A 21,781-nucleotide genomic window follows, 5' to 3' on the forward strand; every position below is an offset into this window, starting at 1 on the left:
ATTGTGTGAAGTGTTTGTCTTGATAAAGAATCCGCACTATCTCTTGAATATTTGGCAAGATAGTCTTATATGTCAAGAGGATAGTGGGAGTCTTAAAGATCCTAAAAAGTATTTCAAGAACTAATCAAGAATAAAACCTGAGGTTCTTCACTAGCACACGACTTGAGGTTTATAACCTATCGTGTTGACATATTCTGTGCCCATTCCAGTTAAAGTTGGCTTTGCATAGAAGTTCTGAAAGTTCTCAATTGGTTGCATAACAACTTGGAAGCAATGGCAGGCCCTGTACTGCCATGTGGCAAGAAGTTAAGATTGCATAAGTTCAGTCCATATGAGTTTGGATTTGTCATTATCCTTGTCTTGTGACTATGGTTTTGACGATTCACATGGATAAGAACACATACACCATAAAATCTAAGGGTCATAAGGTTTCTCTCCTATTCATGAAAATGATGGTGAGGAAACACTTCCACCAAGTAGATTTGAAGCATATGGCAAAAGGTCTAAACAATTGAGACTATGATTACGGCATCCCTTTTCATAGTTCTGAAATTGTTTAGACACACATGCATGCTATCTAAGGAAAGGTGTATGATTTTGATAAAGTTTTATCAAAGCATATCATATCAGAAATCTGAACTTTGGTAAGAAAGTCAATAAAGTATTGATTTCTAGAAGTCCAGCTGATTTCTGAGTACATGTCAAAGCTAGTGGGAGCATAAGTGTTATGCTAATAATCATCATGTTAGTGGGAGCATGATAATTATTGTTAGTGTTGCAAGTTAGCAATGTTAATTATAGAAAACAAAAGTTTCAATTCGTGAGGTTGCAGGGATTGAAAAAGTTGTTTTGCTATAATTAAGGGAGAGGATATACTTCATTTCAGTTCTAAAGGCTTAGATTGAGACCTTAATCATCTTTAGTCAAGAATATATATGTGAATTTCATGTTGGATTGGTTCAACTTAAGGAAATTCTATATATTGCGTTCTCAAAATTCGATTATGATTACGGCATCCCTCTTCATAGTCAAATTTTGTAAACATGGCAAATAAAAATATTGTAGCAAAAGACTGGTCTAGAATCATGTCTTTATGTGAGACATCATGAATCGTGTACCATTTGCTTTGGGTACAGGATCGATTGCATGTGCTATAATATTTGTCATTTCTAAATTTTTCCAAATGCCCATAGGCATTAAGAAGGGAAAAGGTCTAGAATTGGATATGACTAAAATGATTAAGCAATTGTCGAGGACAATCTGAGGTTTACCAAAGATTGGTTGCTCAGGGACAGTTGGAAGTATAGTGCTAATTTTGGAAGGACCATATTGACATATTCTGAAAAGAGGCATCTCTTATTCAGAAGTGATAGTCAAAATGAGAATATGGAGTTGTCTCCATAGGTGGAAGTTATATGTGTAAGATTAGAAAACTTAATGCAAGAAGCATGTCCAAAGCAATGTACTTTGAATATGAGACTTAGTTTCCATGGAGTTGATCTCCATTGGAATACCTTATAATGAATGTTGACAAGTCTTTGTGACTTTGTACATATTCATTACAGGAGGGTCAGTGCATATAAGTTTAAAATCTAAACAGATTTCGATAAATGATAGGAATTTGAAATCCTCACATTTTTCGATAAGGATTTGGGAGTGTGAAATTAGAATCATTGAAATTATGTTCAATTGGTTTATTTCACAAAGTAAGGATCATAGACAAACATAGAGTGCATTCTTGGTGTATGGCAAAGCTATTGTTTAAGAAAAACATAGTGTACACGCTTGGAGCATGGGACAACTAGTGTTTTTAATTCAAGTATAAAGTTGATAAAACCGAAACAATGAATAATGAGTAATCAGTATGGTGATAAATAAAAGTGTTTATTTATATTCATAGGGTTTGATACCATATTTGATTCATTTATTCTTGTGTTTCACTTTGCATGTTTTGACTTCCAGAATAACTAAGTCGCTCTTCCTAAATGATTAAGTTATTCAAACCATCCACAGTCGGTCATATGTTGGAAGTAGATATGAATCAAGACTGTCATGGGTTGGTTTATAGAGGTCCAAGTTGGTGGACAAAGTGGTGCTACAACACTCATGAGTGCTCATAAGTTCTGAGTATTGGATTCAACCCGCGCTCATTTGAATCACTTCATGGATTTTATCACGAGTGATCATGAGACGATAATATCTTATATTCTTCAAACCTAGAAATATGAGTTGTTACTATGAGTTGGTTATACATTGATTGCACGAAAACGCATTTGGTATCTCGATGTTATAAAACATGCTTTTGTGTATGATTCAACAAGTAGTAGAACAAGCCATATGAGTCGAAGTTTATCCATTCCTTTTACCTTCGGGATAAAAGCGATATCTGTGGGCCCCTCGATGATTTAGCGATGACACATGTGAGTGCTTGGCCAAGCCAGGACTGATTTGATTTGTTCAATCAGTCAGTCATCATAAATCGAAAATCGGGAAACAACAAATGGACAGAGAGAATGATTATAATCCATGTCTCAGTCCATATGATATCTAGAATGGAGGAATATATGATCCCTTATCTAATGGACAAGTCATTGACAAGGTTAGAGTTCGACAACAGCTTTAAGAGCTACGATTGCCAGTTAGGTTTTGAAGTCATACTCAATAATAGTTTTAGACTTATCCAAGTGGGAGACTGTTGGATTAATGTCTAAGTCCATAACTATATTTGGTATGTACTTGACCCGACCCGGCATGGTCCATTTGGGTTGCACTTCACCGGCACAATTTATATGGATAGTCTTTTGAGAATAGTATATTTATGATTTATATTAATATATTATAAGTTCTAATATATTAATATCGAATCATATTATTTAATTAGTATTGATCAAGAATTAATTTAGAATTAATTAAGTGATCAAAAAGAACTAATTAAATATGGACTCTTATATATATGGAATGGGCCAAGTTCATTTAGGTTGGGCTAAGCTTTCATGGATGGTCCATGGAGCTTTTAACCCATGGATCCTATGTAAATGAAAGGTCATGGGTATTAGGGTTTACATGGATGTAACCCTAATCCTCCATAATATATAAAGGGGTCCTTGGCTCACAAAATTGGCACAAGTGTGTGAAAATAAGAGTGGGCCGATTTTAGTGTGCATACATATTCTCTCAAGTTCTTCCAAGGTGTTTTGGTGATTTGTGATTCCATTTAAGGCTTCCACACTATTTGGGCTAAGCTCTTAAAGCTTGAAGACATCAAGCTACATCAAAAGGTATGTCATCTAACTAGAACTTTGTAGTATAGGTGCTTCATAATATGCTAGTTAGGATGAAACCTTGGAATAGTTAATATTTTCATGTATAATAGAGAAAACATAGATCCAAGGTTTATAGGGTTGCATGTACACCATAGGAGTGTTAGAATGCTCAAAACCCAACAGTAAGACCCTGGGGGGAGCCCACGACATCGTTACAGGTTTATGTATGTATGGATTATGTGATTCAGGTAGCTTCTATAGCTAACAGGATATGTGATATGTGGATTGTGTGTGTGGTATGCTCTGGGAAACTCACTAAGCTTCGTGCTTACAGGTTTGTTTATGGTTTCAGGTATCATCGTTTTGGGAAGGAAGGGCTCATTGATCGCAGTGCACACACCTACGATTTCCGCAATGAATGATTTTGGGATAAACTCTGATAAATGATTTACTTGACTATGATTTGAAATGTTTGAATTAAATGGTATCAATGTTTTAGTTATATTAAAAATGAATTTTTTACCCTTGATTTTTGGGTCGTTACATGTGTCTAAATTCATTAAGACGTAGCTTAATGTCACATCATCTTGTTCATTGCTAACTTAGGAGTTCAATCCCATTTTTTTCATAATCATGAATTTCACCATTAATTCATTCATATAAGTTAAATAGCATCTTTACCGTGTTTATAATAACAATAAGTAAGAGTTTAAACACTAAGGTTAAATTTCAAGCTACTTACTTCATGTTTTACCATGGAAAACTACTAAGCAATTAAAATGATGAGGAAGTGGATACCTTATCTAGATTAGATGAAAAATCTTTTCCATTGTTCGATCTCTCCTTGGTTTGGCTTCAGTCTCTCATGGAAAGCTCACAAAATAAACACTTAAGTTCTCAAGCTGTGTGGAAATGAGTTCTGGAACATTTTACCGACTTTTCCATGTTTTATATGACTCGTGACTTCTTCATATGAACTTAGCTTTTTACAAAATTTATATCCACACGGCCATATCGAAGTAAACTATAACTTTATCATAATAATCATTTTCTGAATTATTTTATACTTTAAGTTATAATGTAATAATTATAGGGGTATACAAACTGCATAACCAAAAACTTTCCTATTTTTCTATTACACATAATGTTTGTACTTTATTCCAAGTGAGTGAATTAATTTGATTATAACGATGGAATTATACGTTCTTTTTCTTAACTTACAATTCTCCAATTTCACTAATCCTTACTAGAATCGCCTTGGGCTCATGAAGTTCTAATCAATTAAAAACCAAATACATACCTCTAAAATTTAAGCATGTATTTCATGATATTGGCATAATAAATATTAGCTACTTGAAAGAAACTGTCATCTATACACCTTGGAGTGGGCATCAGACACCAAAACATTTATCAAACTTCATATAGAAGTTGAAGGAGCACATAGAGTTCACATTGCACCAAATCACTATGTATGAATGATGGATTGAAACCAAAGAAACAAATAAAAATCTTACAACTTAAAACACATGGAATTAGGATTTCATCGTGGTTTATAATTCAATCATTGATTTACATTGAACTTCAAACTTTACATGGACTCCAAAGAAGATCAACTTCTTCAAAAACCCAATAAACATCATTCCAAGCATGGGCTACTAACAATACCTCAAATATGATGATAAAACATCACAAGTAACATAAGAAAAACCCCATAACATTTCATGATTCATTAAATTTTGGATCTAGATATTCTAGGGTTAGAAAACCCTCAAAATATGTGTAACATTTGCATTTCAGGTATTTTCCCTTTTTGCCCTTAATTAAAAACTCTTGCATTTTGGTCCCTGACCGAGTATGTTGGGCGTATGCCGGGCGTACGGGGTCAAAATGAAGATCGCGAAGGCACCTACATACGATGGGCATAAGGTCGCCTAGGACAAACCCTAGACTTTAGGGTTTTAGCCCTATTTAAACACCTTAAGTTACTCTTGGACCTTTTAATGACTAGCCTCCACCTCTCCAAACCCTGAGAACGAAACCTTAATTGTCATTTGAGTGTTTTGAGCTTGGAAGTGATCTTGGGAGTGTTTTTGGTGATCTTGAAGGAAGAAGAGCTCTTGGAAGTTGCATTGGTGTGGTTTGAGCTTGTGGATCCAAAATCATCACCAACTTGGAAAGCTTTTGGAGGTATAAAGCTCTTAAATTGATGGTTCATAATGATAAATCTAGTTAGTGCTTGTTTTTGTGCATTTTATGGTCCCTTAAGTCATGCTTGAGAGTATGAGCTACTTCAGAAGCTAAGGATGATAGATCTTAGCATTTTTGAGGTTCCTTGTGGATAAAATTGCAATCTTGATGTCTAATATTGGACCATGCATGAGTTAGGATTCTTATTATTGGTCTTATTGGTCAAAATCAAGTATTGGGTCCCATTAAGACATGCAAAGGAGTAAAATTGCCAACTTTACGTGTTAAGACATCATTTAGGATTAGATCTAAGAAGTGGACTTAGTGGCTTAACCAATTAAGCACTTAATGGAGAGTTGGGCTTGCTGTGGAGTACGATGGGTGTACCCAGCTCGTATGCAACGCATACTAGCCAATGGAGGCGTACGTTGGGCGTACTCAACAACTGTTGACTTTCGTTGACTTTCGTGATTTGGGCCATACTTGGACTATTAAGGTTTTGGGCCTTATTGTGACACTAGCCTTTCTGACTTTCGACTATTTTTAGGCTTTGGGCCTTCTTGTATTTTGGCCCATAATGGGATTTGGGTATCCTTTAGGAATTTGGGCCATATTGGGCTTTTGGTGCCTTCGGGTTGGGCCAAGTGAGGAAAGGGTAACATGGTCTTTTACCCTGGGTGTTGGACAAATGAACTAGATTCCTAGTTATGGTTTATGGCCCAATTATTAATTGGGTTTTATTTGATTGATTAGCGTGAGGATTTTCCGGTTCAACAGCCTGATCATTTGTTTGACTGAACGCAGACTGAGGTGAGTTGCTCACTATACTGTAGGACACTAGGATATGGTATGTGCTTGTAGTCTTTGTGACTCTTGTTGTATGTGTTATATGCATGTGTTCCTGTTTTCTATATGTATGTGGGGTGAAATAGACATGCGGGTGAAATAGACCCGATACAGCCTTGTGCTGACATATGAGTTGAAATAGACTCGGGGGTGAAATAGACCAGGTATAGCCTTGTGCTGACGCATGAGTTGAAATAGACTCGGGGTGAAATAGACCCATAATTGAAATAGACCCAGCACAACCTTGAGCTGACAGATATGTATGGTATGCGGTATTTTAGAGAACTCACTAAGCTTAATGCTTACGATTTTCAGTTTATGTTTCAGGTACTTCTGGATCAAAGGTGAAGAGTTCGAGATGATCGCATCACACACACCACGATTTCCGTTTTATTTGACTCTGATGTATTGAGATGATTGATTGACATACTCCGATTTTACTTTATGGTTTTATGAACACGTTTGAGTTGATGGTTTTATTATTACAAAAACAAAATTTTTGGTTTTAAATTTTGGGACGTTTCAATATGACTAAAACTTAATTAGACCCAAATGGGAGTAGGATTTGAAAATCCAACAATAGATAATGAACTAGATACATTAGATGAACATAAAAATATGGATTCTCAAATCAAATTAAAGTTCGATTTCTTTGATTTAGGGTTAAGAAAATCCATCAAAATAACACTGTCTTCCAAATCTCTCAACTATTTTTTAGTTGCAGTTTGGAAATGGATAGGATTTAAAAATTAAAACTCATATGAACAGCATAGGTGAAAAGGAAACTCGAATTCTAAGAATCACATGCTAGTATGAAATTGGCAAAGAAAGTAAGAAAAATATACAAAGCTAGATTATAAATACAATTGATCAAAGCTTCAACAAACAGCCTCAAGCTTCAAGTACCAAAGTTTTGGGAGAGAATAATCGTCCATTGAATCCTCTCTTTTCTCTAGACTGTGCTCCTCTCCCAAATGGAGGAGAATCTTTTAGCTTAAGTACCCTAACATGTTACATTATGGACCCTCAAGTTTGATTTCTCTCAACTATGCACCATTTGACTAGACTTTTAAATGAAGTTTTACTACTAAGGCTTTTGCCTCCAAGTTACTAACTTCCTAACAATAAGATCTTAAATACTTTCAAATATAATCCTTAGGTTTGAAAATTTTGTCAAGTTTAGTCCCTCAAACTTAAATCTTTCATAAATGTCATATTTTAACATCTTCGCTTATTAATTATAACTTGAACCACCAATATAATATATTTGCCAAACTGATTCTGAAAATTAACCAAGGATTGATTGAATATATGTTTTAGAGTTTTCACGAAAATAATCCTTCTATCTCAAGTTTTCATTTTAAACATCACGATTGATTTTTTAAACACTTAGATTACTTTTATCTTTCTCCTAATAATTAATTTTATTTATTCACATTTTGGTTTACTTATTTGAATTAATTTTATTTATTTTCACAAAATTTATTTACTTATTTTCTTAAAAAAATATTTTTCACTGAAAAAGAAAAAAAAAAAAAAAAAAAAAAAAAAAAAAACTTTCACGCCTATTTATAGCATTTGGAGGTATCTAAAGTTGTTTCCAAATAAAGGTGTCTGGATCAATGAGTCTAAAGACTTTTATTTTTAGGAGATTTTTAGATTTTATGGGAGAGGAAAAAGCAGTCAAGTGTTTCCATCTTCTTTTACATGGTGCTTGCAACTATAACTTGTGAAATTTTTATGGGTATTGAAACTATTATTTGATTTAGGGCTAAAAAACTCAAACATATTTATTGATATATAATATGGTTAACAAGTTTTTTTTTTTTTTTTTTTTTTTTTTTTTTTTTTTTTTTTTTTGAATGACGTATGGTTAAGAAGTATGTGATTTTGTTAGCTTCCGATCAGGTGTTTCATGAAATAATAAAACACATGGAAGTAGATATTTGTTTTGTTTGTGAAAAGGTAGCTGACAGTATAATCAAGGTGGTTTAAATTGATAATTAACTTCAAAAAACTAATATTTTTACAGAAGTCTCGTGTGCATTTCAACATACTTGTTTAACCAATAAGTTGAAGTTGATTAAATTGGGGGAAGGTGTTGGAAATACTAAAGTCCGTATGATACCCCAAATTCTGAATAATAAAAAAGGTTGTCTAGTTTTATATTTTTACTGGTTTTCGTATAGGAAAAATGTTATTTGATACCCCAAAACTTGAATAATAAAAAAGGTTGTCTAGCTTTATATTTTTACTTGTTTTCGTGTAGGAAAAATGTTATTGGGTAAAATTTGACAAAAGGCTAAACGTAAATGGAAGGAAAATTTTATATATAGTCGTATATAAAATTTAGGTGTTAGATTAGAAATAAATTAATTTAACAAGTAAAAAAAATAAATAAATAAGGATTGACTATAAAATCGTGACCTCTAGGGTTTTCTTTGGCCTTTTCTGTAAGAAACCACAACGTTTCTGAGAGTCTTTTATTGGTTGTAGGGCTTATTAAATTCAAACTAGGATTCCGTTCTTCTTAAATTTATGATAGTCTTATGATCCCCTAATCTAATAAATAAGTACAAACTCGTCACGTGTCAATCTCTAAGCCCCCCAAAATCATATTTTCCCGCTTCTTTTACTTAACTGAATTTACCAAAATAGCCTTAATTTCCTGTACACAATATATATGCAAAAAATATTCAAAATCGGTAATATCCGAAAGTTTGTTTTTTTAATTGGAAATTGATTAATTTACCAAAGGGCTTCTAGCCCGGTATCAGATGTTGCCCTTCCTCCTTGAGGTCGAGGGTTCAAGTCTCGTCGGAAACATAGGTAGATTTAAGAATAGTTTAGGATTATATTGTATTTGCCGTTCAAAAAAAAATAAAAATAATAATAATAAATAAAAAAAATAATAAATTATATTTATTACCTTATAAATGATAAATGAATTCAAATCCTCATTTACTATTGGTAATTATCTCCTACAAAACACAATTGCATGTAACCTTTCTATACCAAAAAACGAATAAATTATATCCTTCAATTATTCCATACCAAAATTACCTGTAACGATTTTCAATCTTCAATCTTCAATTTATATCATTTCCCTGAAAATTCCCTAAAAATTAGAACAAATTTTCAATTAATTTGACGTCTATTTTTTTAGGCAAAGGAAACTAAATATCTTCACAAAACAGAAATGCATGAAATTCGAAATTTAAATTTAAATCCCAAATAATCAGGTCAAAATAAATGCATACGCATATATTAATCATCTTTACGATCTATATTATATAAAATCCACGATTCTGCTTCTGAGCTTTATTTGCAAACGCTATTCTTCTTCAGTTCTTCTTCAATCTTCTTTGACGTCTTCATAACAAAAAGGTGTGCTTTTCTTCAATCATTCTCGGTTTTATCTGTTTACTATATTTGTTAATCTTCTTCAATCCTTCTCAGTTTCGTAACAGCCACATCCCATAAAACTCGCTCATTGCATTGCGCCATGGTTGATTATTTCTGATTTCACACTTTAATTGTCATCAGACCAATGTTTGTTGCTTTCTTTTTTCAATTAGTAGTTGTGAATCTAATGTTTTGTTGTATCGTGTAAAAAATCATATTCCGAATTTGAGAAGGTAACCAAGTATGTTGAAGAATGTTGTAATCTGACATTTTTTTTGGCCTTTACAAACCAGTGAGATGAGATCTTCCAGTTTATTGGAGGATGATTCATGAATAGTTTTATGTCTAACTGCCCAATAATTTTTTGATATTGTCTTAATAAGAGTCCAGGACAATCGTTATCGAACGTTGGTTTGTTTCTGAAAGATCCAGTTTTTTCACATGGGCAATTATATGTTGCCATATCTAGAGTTCAAAGTAGAGATGGATTAAAATTATTAATTTTAGATAAAGATGATACACTCATAAATAAAACCTCAAATGTTGTTTATAAGGAAGTTTTTTTGCAATTTATAACCAACTTTTTTGTAGCATCTTTTACTCATTTTTATCAAATCACACTTCATCCATCATATTAATTTATTTATTTATAATTACGTATTGTATTTTTTTATGTTAATTTCATTACAGACATGTTTTGTTTTTTTTTTTATCAAATCAATTTCGATGTTTTTTTTGGGTTTTTTTGTCATTACTTAAACATATGTTGCATTATATAAAGTCATGACTTTTATAAAATAGGTGGATTTACATTTTTAATTAAATACTTAAAATTTAGAAAGTTCTTAAAAATAGAGAACATATTCTAAGAAAAACACCACCATTGCACCGATTTCAAGGTTAGTGGAGTTGAAAATTTATTAAGATGGTAAGTTATAATGGCAAAAGTGGCGTTTTAGCTAACAAACGTTTTTTCTTCCCACCCACTCCTTTGTGGTTGTGTCATCATCTATGTATGTTAAACGAGAATCATGCACCAAAAGTAAGAGTTTTAAAAATCTCAATTTGTAATTAAATACTTTTTTTTGGAACAGCAAATCTAACATACTCCTAAACTACACCTTAAATTCACCTATGTCCACGACGAGACTTGAACCCTCAACCTCAAGGAGGGAGGACAATACCGGATACCGCTGGGCTAGAAGCCCTTTGATGTGTAATTAAATACTTACAACTCATAAAGTTATTCAAAAAATACAATATTACAATTCATAAGTTTTCGAAATTAATGATATATTACTTTATTACATAATTAATTAAATTTCTAATTATATTTAAAATTAACATCCGTGGATTCTACGGGTTTTAACCTAATTTCAATTAACATGAAAGAAGATGAAGATTCTGGTTTTTTTTAATTTCACCTATAAGATTTTGATATTATTTCATATTTATCTATTTCCCTTTATATATTTTTTTGGAAACGACAAATTTATATAAAACTGAAACCCCGACAAGCAAGAAGCTAAAAAGCGGGGGCCAGAACAACAGTACATAAAGACAATTATATAGAGGAGAATGGAGAAATATTCCATTCATCCAGGTTACAGATACTATTATTACCTCTACTTTTAATCCAAACATACACCATTGATTTAATGTTTTCCACTGCCCTTGTAATGGTGCACGACCTCGCCTGAAAGAGTCTCTCGTTCCTGATTTTCCATAGAATCCAGAGTAGCCTGTAACAAATAGCAACAAATCTCTTTCGTTTCTTTGGACATCTGCCCCACGTAGCAGCAAACTCAGTGATATATCCCACATGTTGTGCATCAAAATCTTGAATATTACACCATCTTAAGATTTTGGACCTCACCATCGTGGCAAAAGGGCATCGAATAAGTATGTGATTGACACATTCTAAACCATTAATACATGATCCACAGTATGAAGAATCGATATTGATACCTCTGCTCGCCAAAGCCAAAGCGGAAGGTATTCGACCTTGGGCAGCCCTCCATATGAACGTTGTGACTTTGATAGGGATTAGTTTACTCCAGATAATCTTTAGTTGCAAAAGATTAGGTATAGGACTTCTGTCGATCTTTCTCCTTAGTAAGCAGACTTTGTATCTTCCATCAGCAGCTAATGGACATATAACTTGGTCTGATTTATCACCGATGTGCGTGTTTGCAATCACATTGGTTAGCCTTGTCACCTCCTCCGATAAACCATATCCTGTAGGGCAAGACTTCCAATCCCACGTGACTCCGTCACGATATATTCTTTCACCTACTAAGCATCTTTTTTGTGATTCAAGATTGTACAGTTCCGGAAAAATTGTCTTCAATTTGCCCGCATCCGACCAAAAATCATGCCAAAATTGAGTTCTGTCTCCAGATTTTATAATTAGATTGAAGATATTGTAGAATCCAAAACCCATATCCTCAATGTCCTTTTTTGTTGCTGCCACGTTTTTCCACACACCTGTTACTGATTTCTTGGAGAGTTAGTCAATAGGTTTATTGATTAAGTTGTGTATTCCAGAAATAACCTTGGCCCAAATTGATGATTCCTATGTCTTGAGTCTCCACCACCATTTAACAAGGAGAGCAATGTTCAAGGCTTTGATAGATCCCACTCCAAGACCACCATCTTGTTTTGATGCTATAATTTTCTCCCATGCAACCCAATGAATCTTTTTTGCCTCATTACTGCCACCCCATAAGAATTTCCTACGTAATTTTTCCAGAGTGTCAATAACCCCACTGGGGGCTTTGAATAATGACAGGTAATAAGTAGGATGGTGTTATCCTCAATGTCCTTTTTATATTTAGCTTGTAGCTAAAGTTTAGGCCTTCTATTATGTTTCCTATTTATTACCGATATTGTGATTAATGAAATCAAGAAATAAATTACCTTTGATACCATCGTTTTATAGAGAACAGCAAACGAAAAGCGATTGCTGTGAGTGGGATGGTGTCGAATATGGTGGGGAAAGAACACGTGCGTTCTTCCAACAATAGAACAGGGGTTTCGGAATTCAATGCGTCCGCTGCTGTTGAGAAGGTTTTAAGCATTCATAGAATTTAGTTATGGATTTTTATTTTATACTATACTATACGTTTTAAATATGGATCATGTGGCTGAAACGGATGCATGTTCATCTGTCGTCGATTAATTTAATTTTCATATTGTCAGACATGTGAAGCAACTCGTGATGCTACCAAGCGTTCAAACACAAGAAAGCCCTTAAAAATCAAAGATGCATTGATAAAATTATATCGCTTTTTATTACGTTTCATGTGCCTGAAACTGAATATTTTTTGGATATCGGTGACGATAAGTTTTCTGTCATCTAACATATTCTTGTTGCTGACAGTTAGAGAGATTTCCGTCTAAGAATGATGGTAATATTGGTAATTACAGGTAAGAGACTCCAATTAATTCATCTGAGATTAGCTTTTTTGCAGAAATTAATTAGATTACTTTGTTTTGTATTGATACCATATGATGTTAATTGGTTCCAATAATTTTTAATTTGGGTGGTTTTTACTAAACATGGATCTTGTAACTTGTTGTAGGAGTTATGCTAGTGTTGTTTCTCCAACTCTTACTCCATCTGGCTCCTTTGAAAATCACATAAATCGAATCACAATCAATTTAAGTGGGCAGAGTGTGGAAGATGGAATTTATTATTTGAAAAAGCACCTTATATTTGGTGTATATTGTGGAAGTAAGTATCTACTTCATTAATTAATATATATTTATTTATATAATTATATATATAGTCTTTTAGGCTATGTTTGGCGTACTAGCTGAAAAACTAGCTGATAGCTGAAAAGCTAGCCGATAAAAAATAACGTTTGGTAAAACTTGCTGAAAAGCTAGCTGAAATATATAAAATTACATAAAAAGGCATGTAAGAGTATGTGTTTCTATAATTAATTAAGGGGTGTATTTGGAAAATTTTAAAAAAGCTCCTAAAAAGCTAGTCTAGCTAGCTTTTCAAAAAGCTAGCTTATAAGCTACTTTTTGGCTTACCAAACACGACAACATAAAAAAGCTCGAAAAAAAAGCTAGCTTATCAGCTAGCTGTGGCGCGCCAAACACAGCCTTAATCGTTGTAGTCTACAGCTCTGGTGCATCTCCATGTCAACACGGGATATGACGGGTCGGATCTAAAACAAGCGGTATGAATCAAGTCTAGTTTGTTTATTTATTTATTTGGGTATATGATATATGTATGATTTTTCTAACTTAAATTGTGGGATGCTTGTTGAAGGTTACGGATCTCTTAGATGATGAAGGTATCAAGTGGAAGCAGGAAGAAGACCCACGATGTGTCCTAATCACATTCGATCGGGAGAAGAAAGAGTTGAAATTCAATAAAGGTGGTAGAAATTCCGGTTACCTTATTTTGATCGATTGACATTTCAATGTGGTATAATAATGACACAGATATGAAGGTGTTTGCTTATTTGAAGGAAGTTGTGTTTATGCTCTATACAAGTTTTAGTGTTTGTTAGCTTATGTGGTATTAAAACTAAAGTACCAAAATTAGTTACTAATATTTTTTGTTTTCTCTAAAAATTATCTTTATGTATTTTTTTTAAACTTGGATTTGTTTTTTTTTAATTTTTTGTCTCTTAAATCTCAATATCAAATTAGATTTCATGTGCAATCGATGAACAATGTTGGTTCAACAACTAAGGAGTTGTTTGTTTTTTCGAAGCGAAAACGGCTGGATGTCTGTAACCCTATACAGTAGAAGAGGTGAACCAAACGAGCAGTAAACTGAAATTAACTATAGAATAGTTAAAAGTAAATCTAAATAAAAAAAATTATTTAGTTTAATCAATATGCAAATCAAATATAAAGATCATTGTGATGATATGATTTTTTAACAAAGTTTATATAAAAGAATTAAACATAATATTTGTTAAATAACAATAAATAAAATTGTTAATTGCGCTAAAAACATATTCATTTTTGTTAAAAGTTTAAAGACAGTGACTATTTTTTCGGTTAACTTCAATACATTTGATAATTTTAATGATTAACTTTATAATTTATTAATATTTGGTTATAAACAATCTAATACAAAAAATATTTATATGAAATTTACCAAACGGTTTAGAAATTATTTGAAATTATGTAAAATATACTCCGATTGTTTATAATACTCTTCAAATATTATTAAAATAATAAACATGTTGTTGAAAAAAAAATTAAAACAAATCTAAATTGAATAATATAACTTAATGTAAGTGAGAAGTGGTTTGAAAAAATTAAAACAAATCTAAATTGAATAATATAACTTAATGTAAGTGAGAAGTGGTTTGAAAATGATGGTTCAGTGTGGCGTAACGCAACACACGCGCAACTGTTTTTAAGTTAGAAGACTTCAAAAAAACAAACATTTGCAAAAGGCCAAGTGTTGCGCGACATAACAAGAAGTGGTCAGATGTGGTTTTTCCAAAAAAACAAACAATACCTAAGTCTCCACTTATAATACAAGAAAAATACATTCAACAGATTATGCGTATGAAAGTGGTTTGATCGATTTCACTAAGAAAAAACTGTGGAGATCAATTGAAGAAATCCGGTCATTCCAAAAGTGTAGGTTGATCTGGTTATTGCTATGAAATTGTTCCAAAAGTATGGGTTTGAATTTTGGAACCAAATAGTCAAATTTAGATGATTTAGATCATGAAATAGTAAACGAACAAAGTGATATATACAACAAGTTCTCAATGCGAGAAGATCGAATAAATTAACTTGTGTTTTATATTTCTGAACATGATCAAATGTATAAAAACAAAACTAAACTTTGGTTGAATATATAGAAGCATAGTTCTTGAAGTATATCACCGTACATCTTTGTATAACCTTAGGGTGCATAGAGTCATGGCCGGTGAGGAAAAAGAGGTTGTAAAAGATTTGCAATTCTTTCGTCAACCACATGATCATTTGACTGAATGGATGCAGATTGTGGTGCTCACTCGCAAGTGAGAACTAGCACATATTTTTCTTCATTCATGGATGGAGGTTTAGAATTTATTTTGGAAATTAATTGTCATTTTAGGATTTCGATTATCCTTTTTAGGTTTTAAGTTTTCGTTTGTAGTAGTGTATTTTTCTCAATGAAATGTTATTTTGAATTTGAATTTTATTTATTTAATTTTAACTTAGTAAACACCTTTGCTTTCTTATTATTTATTTAAAGGTTTTAATATATTTTTTTAAAACAAAAATGTGTGGATTTGGCATGGTTAGAAAAGATGGATTGCTTGTGTTGTGGGTCCAGAAAGATAGAAGTAAGACGAGGGAGAACAAATGCTTCCCTTCCCAATCTGTAACTCATAGTTCATTTGATGTTTTACATAGGTATTTTTGTAGACCATACAAATCATATAGAAAAGAATATTGTTTTTTAATGTATCGTTTTCCACATCTACCAATCTTACCTTGATCAATAGTGCATAAATTAACCCTTCAATAGGTATGTGTCTACTCATTTCATTGGATCCAAGTATACACCTCCATTATTTCCTAATGACTGCCTTAGCACAAGATTCATGCCCATTATTTTATCAACAATCATCATAACACGCTTCATACGTCAATTCATCTGATTCAATAGCATTCCACACCATACACTCTCCTTTAAGATCACAATCCTTAAATCCTTTAAATGTTAGAGTATCTATTTAGGCATCATACTTTCAACTTATGCTCAAATAAGCACTTTTAACACCTTTCTAAACCATCACTATAGTATTTACTACATGTGGTTGGAATGATAATCAATGCATTATCATCTCCACTATGATACCCTCGATGCTCCACATTACTCATTAGGGTAATGTACTTCCATCAAAGCAACATGTTCATTGCCTTATCATATATTTGCTTGTAAAAACACACACCTCCCATATTCATCACTTGCATCTAAAACCACAAGTCATATAAAACTTGTGTGTTACATAAAGTTCTTCACAATTCATATTCATTTGGATAGTCTTTTAATCCAAGATATGAAGATGATTCACATTGTTTGTTTCAAGGGACAAGGGTATTCACTATATAGAAAAACCGATCACTCAAGATTTTCAAATCCATCAAAAAAAACTCTAATCCTGATCTCATCATTTTGAAATTATGAAATGAACAATGCGAGGAATCCTAAAAATAGGAGTCGATTTACACATTTATACAAAGTACTATTTGAATTCATATCATCTAAAAATGCTACTCACATATGTTGATACACATTTAACCAAAAACACCAAACGATTACTACTTCATATTTGCAAGAATTGACATCAACTATCATTTAACATCTTCAAGCATGGCTTCAAGCTCTGGTTTACCAAAAGGTTGACCACTAGAATTAGCATCAATGGACTTCACAGACAAGTAATACATCATCCACGCAACCATGAAATAAACCTCCATGAAAGACTGTAAAGCTACAGCAAAGAACACCCCAAAATGTTGTGAAATCACCCATCTAACATATCTCCCACAAACTACAACTTCAAAAAACATAAGATTAACAGCAGGTTGAAGCCTTAATGACAGTAAATGATAACCTTCTTTCACAATTTCTCTCCAGCTTCTTCTTGAACCCGCCATAACTATCCAAGCTACCACAGCAAAAGCATAAGACATGAACAAGTCTAATATGATCCATGATTTTAGGAACCAGTAAATCTCCTTCTCATAACCTTTAACCCAAGGGGACATGATTGAAAATGGCATGAACTTGTACCTAAGGAAGATCTTTAAGAAGGAATATTGATCTTTGATTGATACGAAGAAACAGAAGCCCAATAGATGAGTGAGAGCATCCCTGATTGCCCATCTCATGAGAATGAAGGGAGATAATCTTTTCACACCCAAAAACAAACCAATTGAGAAGTTAATGGCGAAAGAGTTGTGACTCTCACAGAAATCATTCAGTACCAATAGGAATATAACTCCATGAACTATAGTATAAGTAGCAACGAATCCAAGAATCATAAACCAATACGAAGCAGAGAGAGCACCAATGAGAAACAACAATGCAGTAAAATCATGGTGTTCGAGGCCAAACCTCTTCAAGAAGAACTGGAATTCGGATTCACTTTCAGCCATTTCGTTCAATGGAGCAGAATCGTTGCTTCTATGGATGACGACGTTTTCTTCTTTCTCTATGATCTCGATTAATGTGAAAGTCATCTTAGCAGTAGAACGCACAGTTTCAGATGCCCTAATTCCATTATCGGATACGGAATCGGAGAATCCGAATTGGGGATCGAAGGTGTCAAGTATGAATGAAGTGGCATTTGATTGGGGTTTTAGGAGGCTGCTGCCAAAACATCGATGATCGAACTCGTAGTCTCCCGGGAAGGAATCATCGTCTAGAGTCCTAGTCCTGACGCGGGTGAGCTGGGGGAAGCGGCGGCGTCTGGTGGTGATGTTGGAGGTAGGGGAGGTGGTATTGGGAGGGCCGTGAATTCGATAGATGAGGGGTTTTATGGAAGGGTCGTTATCAATGAAGGAAGTGAGGGAATGGGTAGTCATTTCGACGTTAACGCGTATAGAAAGCACCAAGAGGGAAAGAAAGAGAAGCATCTGGAGGTTGTTGGGGTTGAAGAAGATGGAGATGATTTGCTTGAGGATATCAGTAGTAGTCCGGAGAACGACTATGCGCGGCGGCGGCGGCAGCCGCGGTGCAGGATGCTCGTTCATGGCGATGGGTTTTGCCGATGAATTATAACTGATCTTGAGTTTCTGTTATTGATTACAATTTAGATGTGCACAGTGATAAACTGTGATTCACTGATTCGGTACAAAATTTCAATTCAACCAACTTCCCTCCAATTCTTTGATCCTCTCCAATGGCAGCATGCGTTTCTTCGTTGAAATTTCTCGCTTTGTTGCTGGGGAGAAATCAATTTATAAGGACCTCTCACACGTGTATGTAATGAGTTTATTATATTTCTTGTGATAGAAAAACGGTTTATAATGTATTATTCCACTCGTATATCCAAGTTATCAAAGGATTTTAGATTTTTGTTTTATGATACCAAACTCGATTGGGGGGTTTTGTGATAGATGTCAAACTCATGCTCTTGGATCTAACGTGATTTGTTTGCATAATGTTTATGAAAATAATGAATTTTGTCAAGAAAATTAGGATAGGAATTAATTAAAATTAGTTATGTATTTTGTTGACATTGAATAAAAAATGTTTTCTTTTTGGTTTATGGATTTATCAAAAAAAACTAGAATGTAATTACGTAATTTGACCAAAATTCATTTTGATTATAACTAGAGCAAATATACCGGAATATACAAGGGGTATTATCGTCATTTAACCCCAACGAGATCCTTTTTCGAATCCCATCATAATGCATCGGAATTAGTAATTCCAAAAGATTTGATTACTCCGATATTTTTTCTTAACATAAGTTGCAATCAATTCCTTATAACTCCACCTCTTCTTCCCTCTATTAAACTCCAAAAGTGGCTCCGAACTAGAATGAAAATCACCTTTCCCCAACACCTCAAACACAAGATGATCAGTTAACACAACACCCGAATCATTCACATTCATTTTCCTCAAAGCAAAGTCCAAATTTTTCCCTAATCTCCTATCCAAATACGCATCAACAACACAACCATAAGTCACAAGATCCGGGAAAATTCCATTATGTTTCATATGTTCAAGGCTCAAATGCAAATCCCAAAACAAAGACATCTTTGAGAAAGCCACAGCTCGAATATTAAAAGTGGTCAAATCAGGTTCATATCCAGCTTCCAACATATTTAAAAACTCTCTTTGTAAACTCTTCATTTTAAAATTTGCAGCATATGACAATAACAATAAGTTCCAAAGAAGATTTCCTACATTTCTCCTACCAAGACCCACATCCCTTAAAAAGCTACCCAAACTATGAAACTTTTTGTCCCTTATATAAGCAACAGAAATTGCCCTAATCCCATCTTTTTCAACCAAAAGTCTTGAGCTTTTTAGACGTTTGTAAGCATTTTCCATCATGGGTATTGAACCAAAACGACTATAATATATGATATAAGCATTACCCATAACAGAATCAACAAGAAATCCCTTTGAGACCATATCTTTTAATGTATTCTCCATTAGTTCAAGCTCTCCTATCTTACCAAAACAAGATATGGTGTGTGCATAAACTTGGTGTTGTAATTCAGGATGCCTGAGACTAATTTGATGTATAATTTGGATTACTTCATCAAAAAGCCTCCCTTCAATGTAAGCATCAATTAGCCCCAAAACTGTGTGAATATCAAGATTATAACAACTGTTTATAATTTCATTCCATATGGAATCTGCCTGTGTGAAAAATCCATTATTTGCATTGTATAACATCAAAGTTGTCATGGTAGAATTGTCTTCAGATTGCAATTTATGGACATGTGTTCCCTTTCTGTTTAAACTTGGAATAATAGAAGCACAGTTTTTATGATTATCCTGCGTAGAAATATAAGGAAAAGTAACAAGTGTTACATCAATCAATCAACCACTCATACATCAGTTGTAAGGAGAAAATGGCTTACCTTTTGAGCTGAACTTCTACCATGTGACTTCTTATGGCTGCAGAATGTCCTCCAACCAATCAATTTGGCTTCAATAGGATGAGGTACAGAAAGAACAGAGATAGCTTCCATACCTGAAACCTGAAACAAAATTTCATTTCGACTTTTAAGTTGGCTATTTGCTAATCGAAATTATTTGAACAATTCAACTTCTGATGCAAAGATTTCATAGTGAAAAACAAAAAGAACATAGATTAGTTCATGAACTAGAAAATCATAAAGAATTAATGTGGGTCGTGGTCTGTGGATTGGAAAAAATCAGAAAATTACAAAACTAAGAGATAAAAGAAGGCACTTCAAAGGGGTAAATTTCACAAAATCCGATTAATACAAGCAACAAAAAATAATATAGAAAAGGAATACCAATGAGGCAATGACCGAATTTGAATTTAAGATATGATCGAGTTGACTGTTGAGAACCTACGTGAGACGACGGATGTTGTGGAAACGATTGCGGTGGAGGACCAGTGACTGCTTGAACACGATGGTGGTGATGGATGGAACATATGACGATGATGGTGGGAGACGACGACGGTGGAGGGTGGTGCTGCTTAAAGACGATGATAATGATGACTAAAGACAATGGAGGCTGGCAGATTGCTTGAAGGCGAAGGGGATGAAGAAATGGGGGAGATAAACGATGAGATGGGTTTATGTGATAGATTTAATGGGTTTTTATTTAATTTAAATTAAAATATAGAAAATAAAAATAATAAAAAAAATCTAATAAGGGGTAAAATAGTAATTCCAAATCAAATTTATACGAAATTACATATCTTCTAAAAACCAAAGTTTATTATTCTATTATGTTGTTTGACTTTCAGCCTTCCTGATTACGTTCATGAAGTAAAGTTTAGTACATTGAAAATTAGGGTTACTTGCTTCTCTATTTCGTATTCCTTTAACAATGAATTTCCATAAAGGCAACATATTTTTAACAGCTACTCATTTGTAGTATAAGGTTAAAAAAGAAAAGTGTAAGAGCAAAATAAATGTAAATTTTAAATTGGTGTTGCAACGACCATAACAAGGCTGCCTTTACCAGGCAGTGTCTTTTTCTCAGAAGCAGACAACTGCCACCTTTAATCACCCCCAAACATTTACCACCAATGGTTTATATGCTTTAATGTGTAAATCACTTCAAAATTTTAATTATATCAAATGAAGATTCATCATATTAATCTACAAAGATTAGTCTACAGTAATTAAATCATATTACAGCAGTTGAAATATGTACTTTCAGTCTTCTTTCTTAATATCATATGTAAGAATAACATATCATTCAACCAAAAAGGTAATGGTTTACTTTTCCTTTTTTTCCTTTTTCTGGGGAAAAGGTTATGAGAATTGAGGTGCATCAATGGACCAGTACTAATAATCCCAATTTATTAATATGAGATTCTATAAAAGTATATAATTCTTTGAAATGAGAAGCTGTAATTAGGGGTTTATAA

The 21,781-nt window shown here is 33.3% G+C and overlaps 4 protein-coding genes across 5 annotated transcripts; 1 reads left to right on the top strand and 3 right to left on the bottom strand.

Annotated features, from left to right (window-relative positions):
• Positions 1-11,265: 11,265 nt before the first annotated feature.
• LOC145121540 (uncharacterized) lies at positions 11,266-12,144 on the bottom strand. Its single transcript, XM_079057268.1, has one exon. It carries the CDS (start codon positions 12,142-12,144, stop codon positions 11,266-11,268), a length of 879 nt encoding a protein of 292 aa, XP_078913394.1.
• Positions 12,145-12,614: 470 nt separating this feature from the next.
• LOC145121541 (SMR domain-containing protein At5g58720-like) lies at positions 12,615-14,133 on the top strand. The gene is made up of 5 exons (XM_079057269.1): positions 12,615-12,770; positions 13,084-13,130; positions 13,286-13,437; positions 13,839-13,894; positions 13,987-14,133. The coding sequence occupies exons 1-5, from the start codon at positions 12,678-12,680 to the stop codon at positions 14,131-14,133; spliced, it is 495 nt and encodes a 164-aa protein (XP_078913395.1). The 5' UTR covers positions 12,615-12,677.
• A 2,903-nt stretch (positions 14,134-17,036) lies between these two features.
• Positions 17,037-18,440, bottom strand: LOC145121542 (uncharacterized). Its single transcript, XM_079057270.1, has one exon. It carries the CDS (start codon positions 18,438-18,440, stop codon positions 17,037-17,039), a length of 1,404 nt encoding a protein of 467 aa, XP_078913396.1.
• Positions 18,441-18,995: 555 nt separating this feature from the next.
• LOC145120275 (pentatricopeptide repeat-containing protein At3g42630-like) lies at positions 18,996-20,970 on the bottom strand. 2 transcript variants are annotated; one of them, XM_079056092.1, is made up of 3 exons: positions 20,752-20,970; positions 20,289-20,408; positions 18,996-20,202 (listed from the first exon to the last, which is right to left on the bottom strand). In XM_079056092.1, the coding sequence occupies exons 2-3, from the start codon at positions 20,397-20,399 to the stop codon at positions 19,114-19,116; spliced, it is 1,200 nt and encodes a 399-aa protein (XP_078912218.1). In that variant the 5' UTR covers positions 20,400-20,408; positions 20,752-20,970; the 3' UTR covers positions 18,996-19,113. The 2 variants fall into 2 exon arrangements, with proteins under 2 accessions (XP_078912218.1, XP_078912219.1); XM_079056093.1 differs by having other exon boundaries at positions 20,691-20,970.
• Positions 20,971-21,781: the final 811 nt, after the last annotated feature.

The sequence above is a fragment of the Lactuca virosa genome, chromosome 6 (genome assembly GCF_052849685.1).
Source record: "Lactuca virosa cultivar CGN04683 chromosome 6, Lactuca_virosa_CGN04683_v6, whole genome shotgun sequence".
Taxonomy (NCBI): Eukaryota; Viridiplantae; Streptophyta; class Magnoliopsida; order Asterales; family Asteraceae; genus Lactuca; species Lactuca virosa.

Excerpts from the sequence above, each read along its gene's own strand:
- LOC145121540 (XM_079057268.1), bottom strand. The coding sequence starts at position 12,144 with ATGGGTTTTGGATTCTACAATATCTTCAATCTAATTATAAAATCTGGA.
- LOC145121541 (XM_079057269.1), top strand. The coding sequence starts at position 12,678 with ATGGTGTCGAATATGGTGGGGAAAGAACACGTGCGTTCTTCCAACAAT. Across the intron at positions 13,131-13,285 it reads GGTAATATTGGTAATTACAG|GAGTTATGCTAGTGTTGTTT; the intron begins GTAAGAGACTCC and ends AACTTGTTGTAG. Across the intron at positions 13,438-13,838 it reads ATTTGGTGTATATTGTGGAA|CTCTGGTGCATCTCCATGTC; the intron begins GTAAGTATCTAC and ends TGTAGTCTACAG.
- LOC145121542 (XM_079057270.1), bottom strand. The coding sequence starts at position 18,440 with ATGAACGAGCATCCTGCACCGCGGCTGCCGCCGCCGCCGCGCATAGTC.
- LOC145120275 (XM_079056092.1), bottom strand. The coding sequence starts at position 20,399 with ATGGAAGCTATCTCTGTTCTTTCTGTACCTCATCCTATTGAAGCCAAA. Across the intron at positions 20,203-20,288 it reads GTAGAAGTTCAGCTCAAAAG|GATAATCATAAAAACTGTGC; the intron begins GTAAGCCATTTT and ends ATTTCTACGCAG.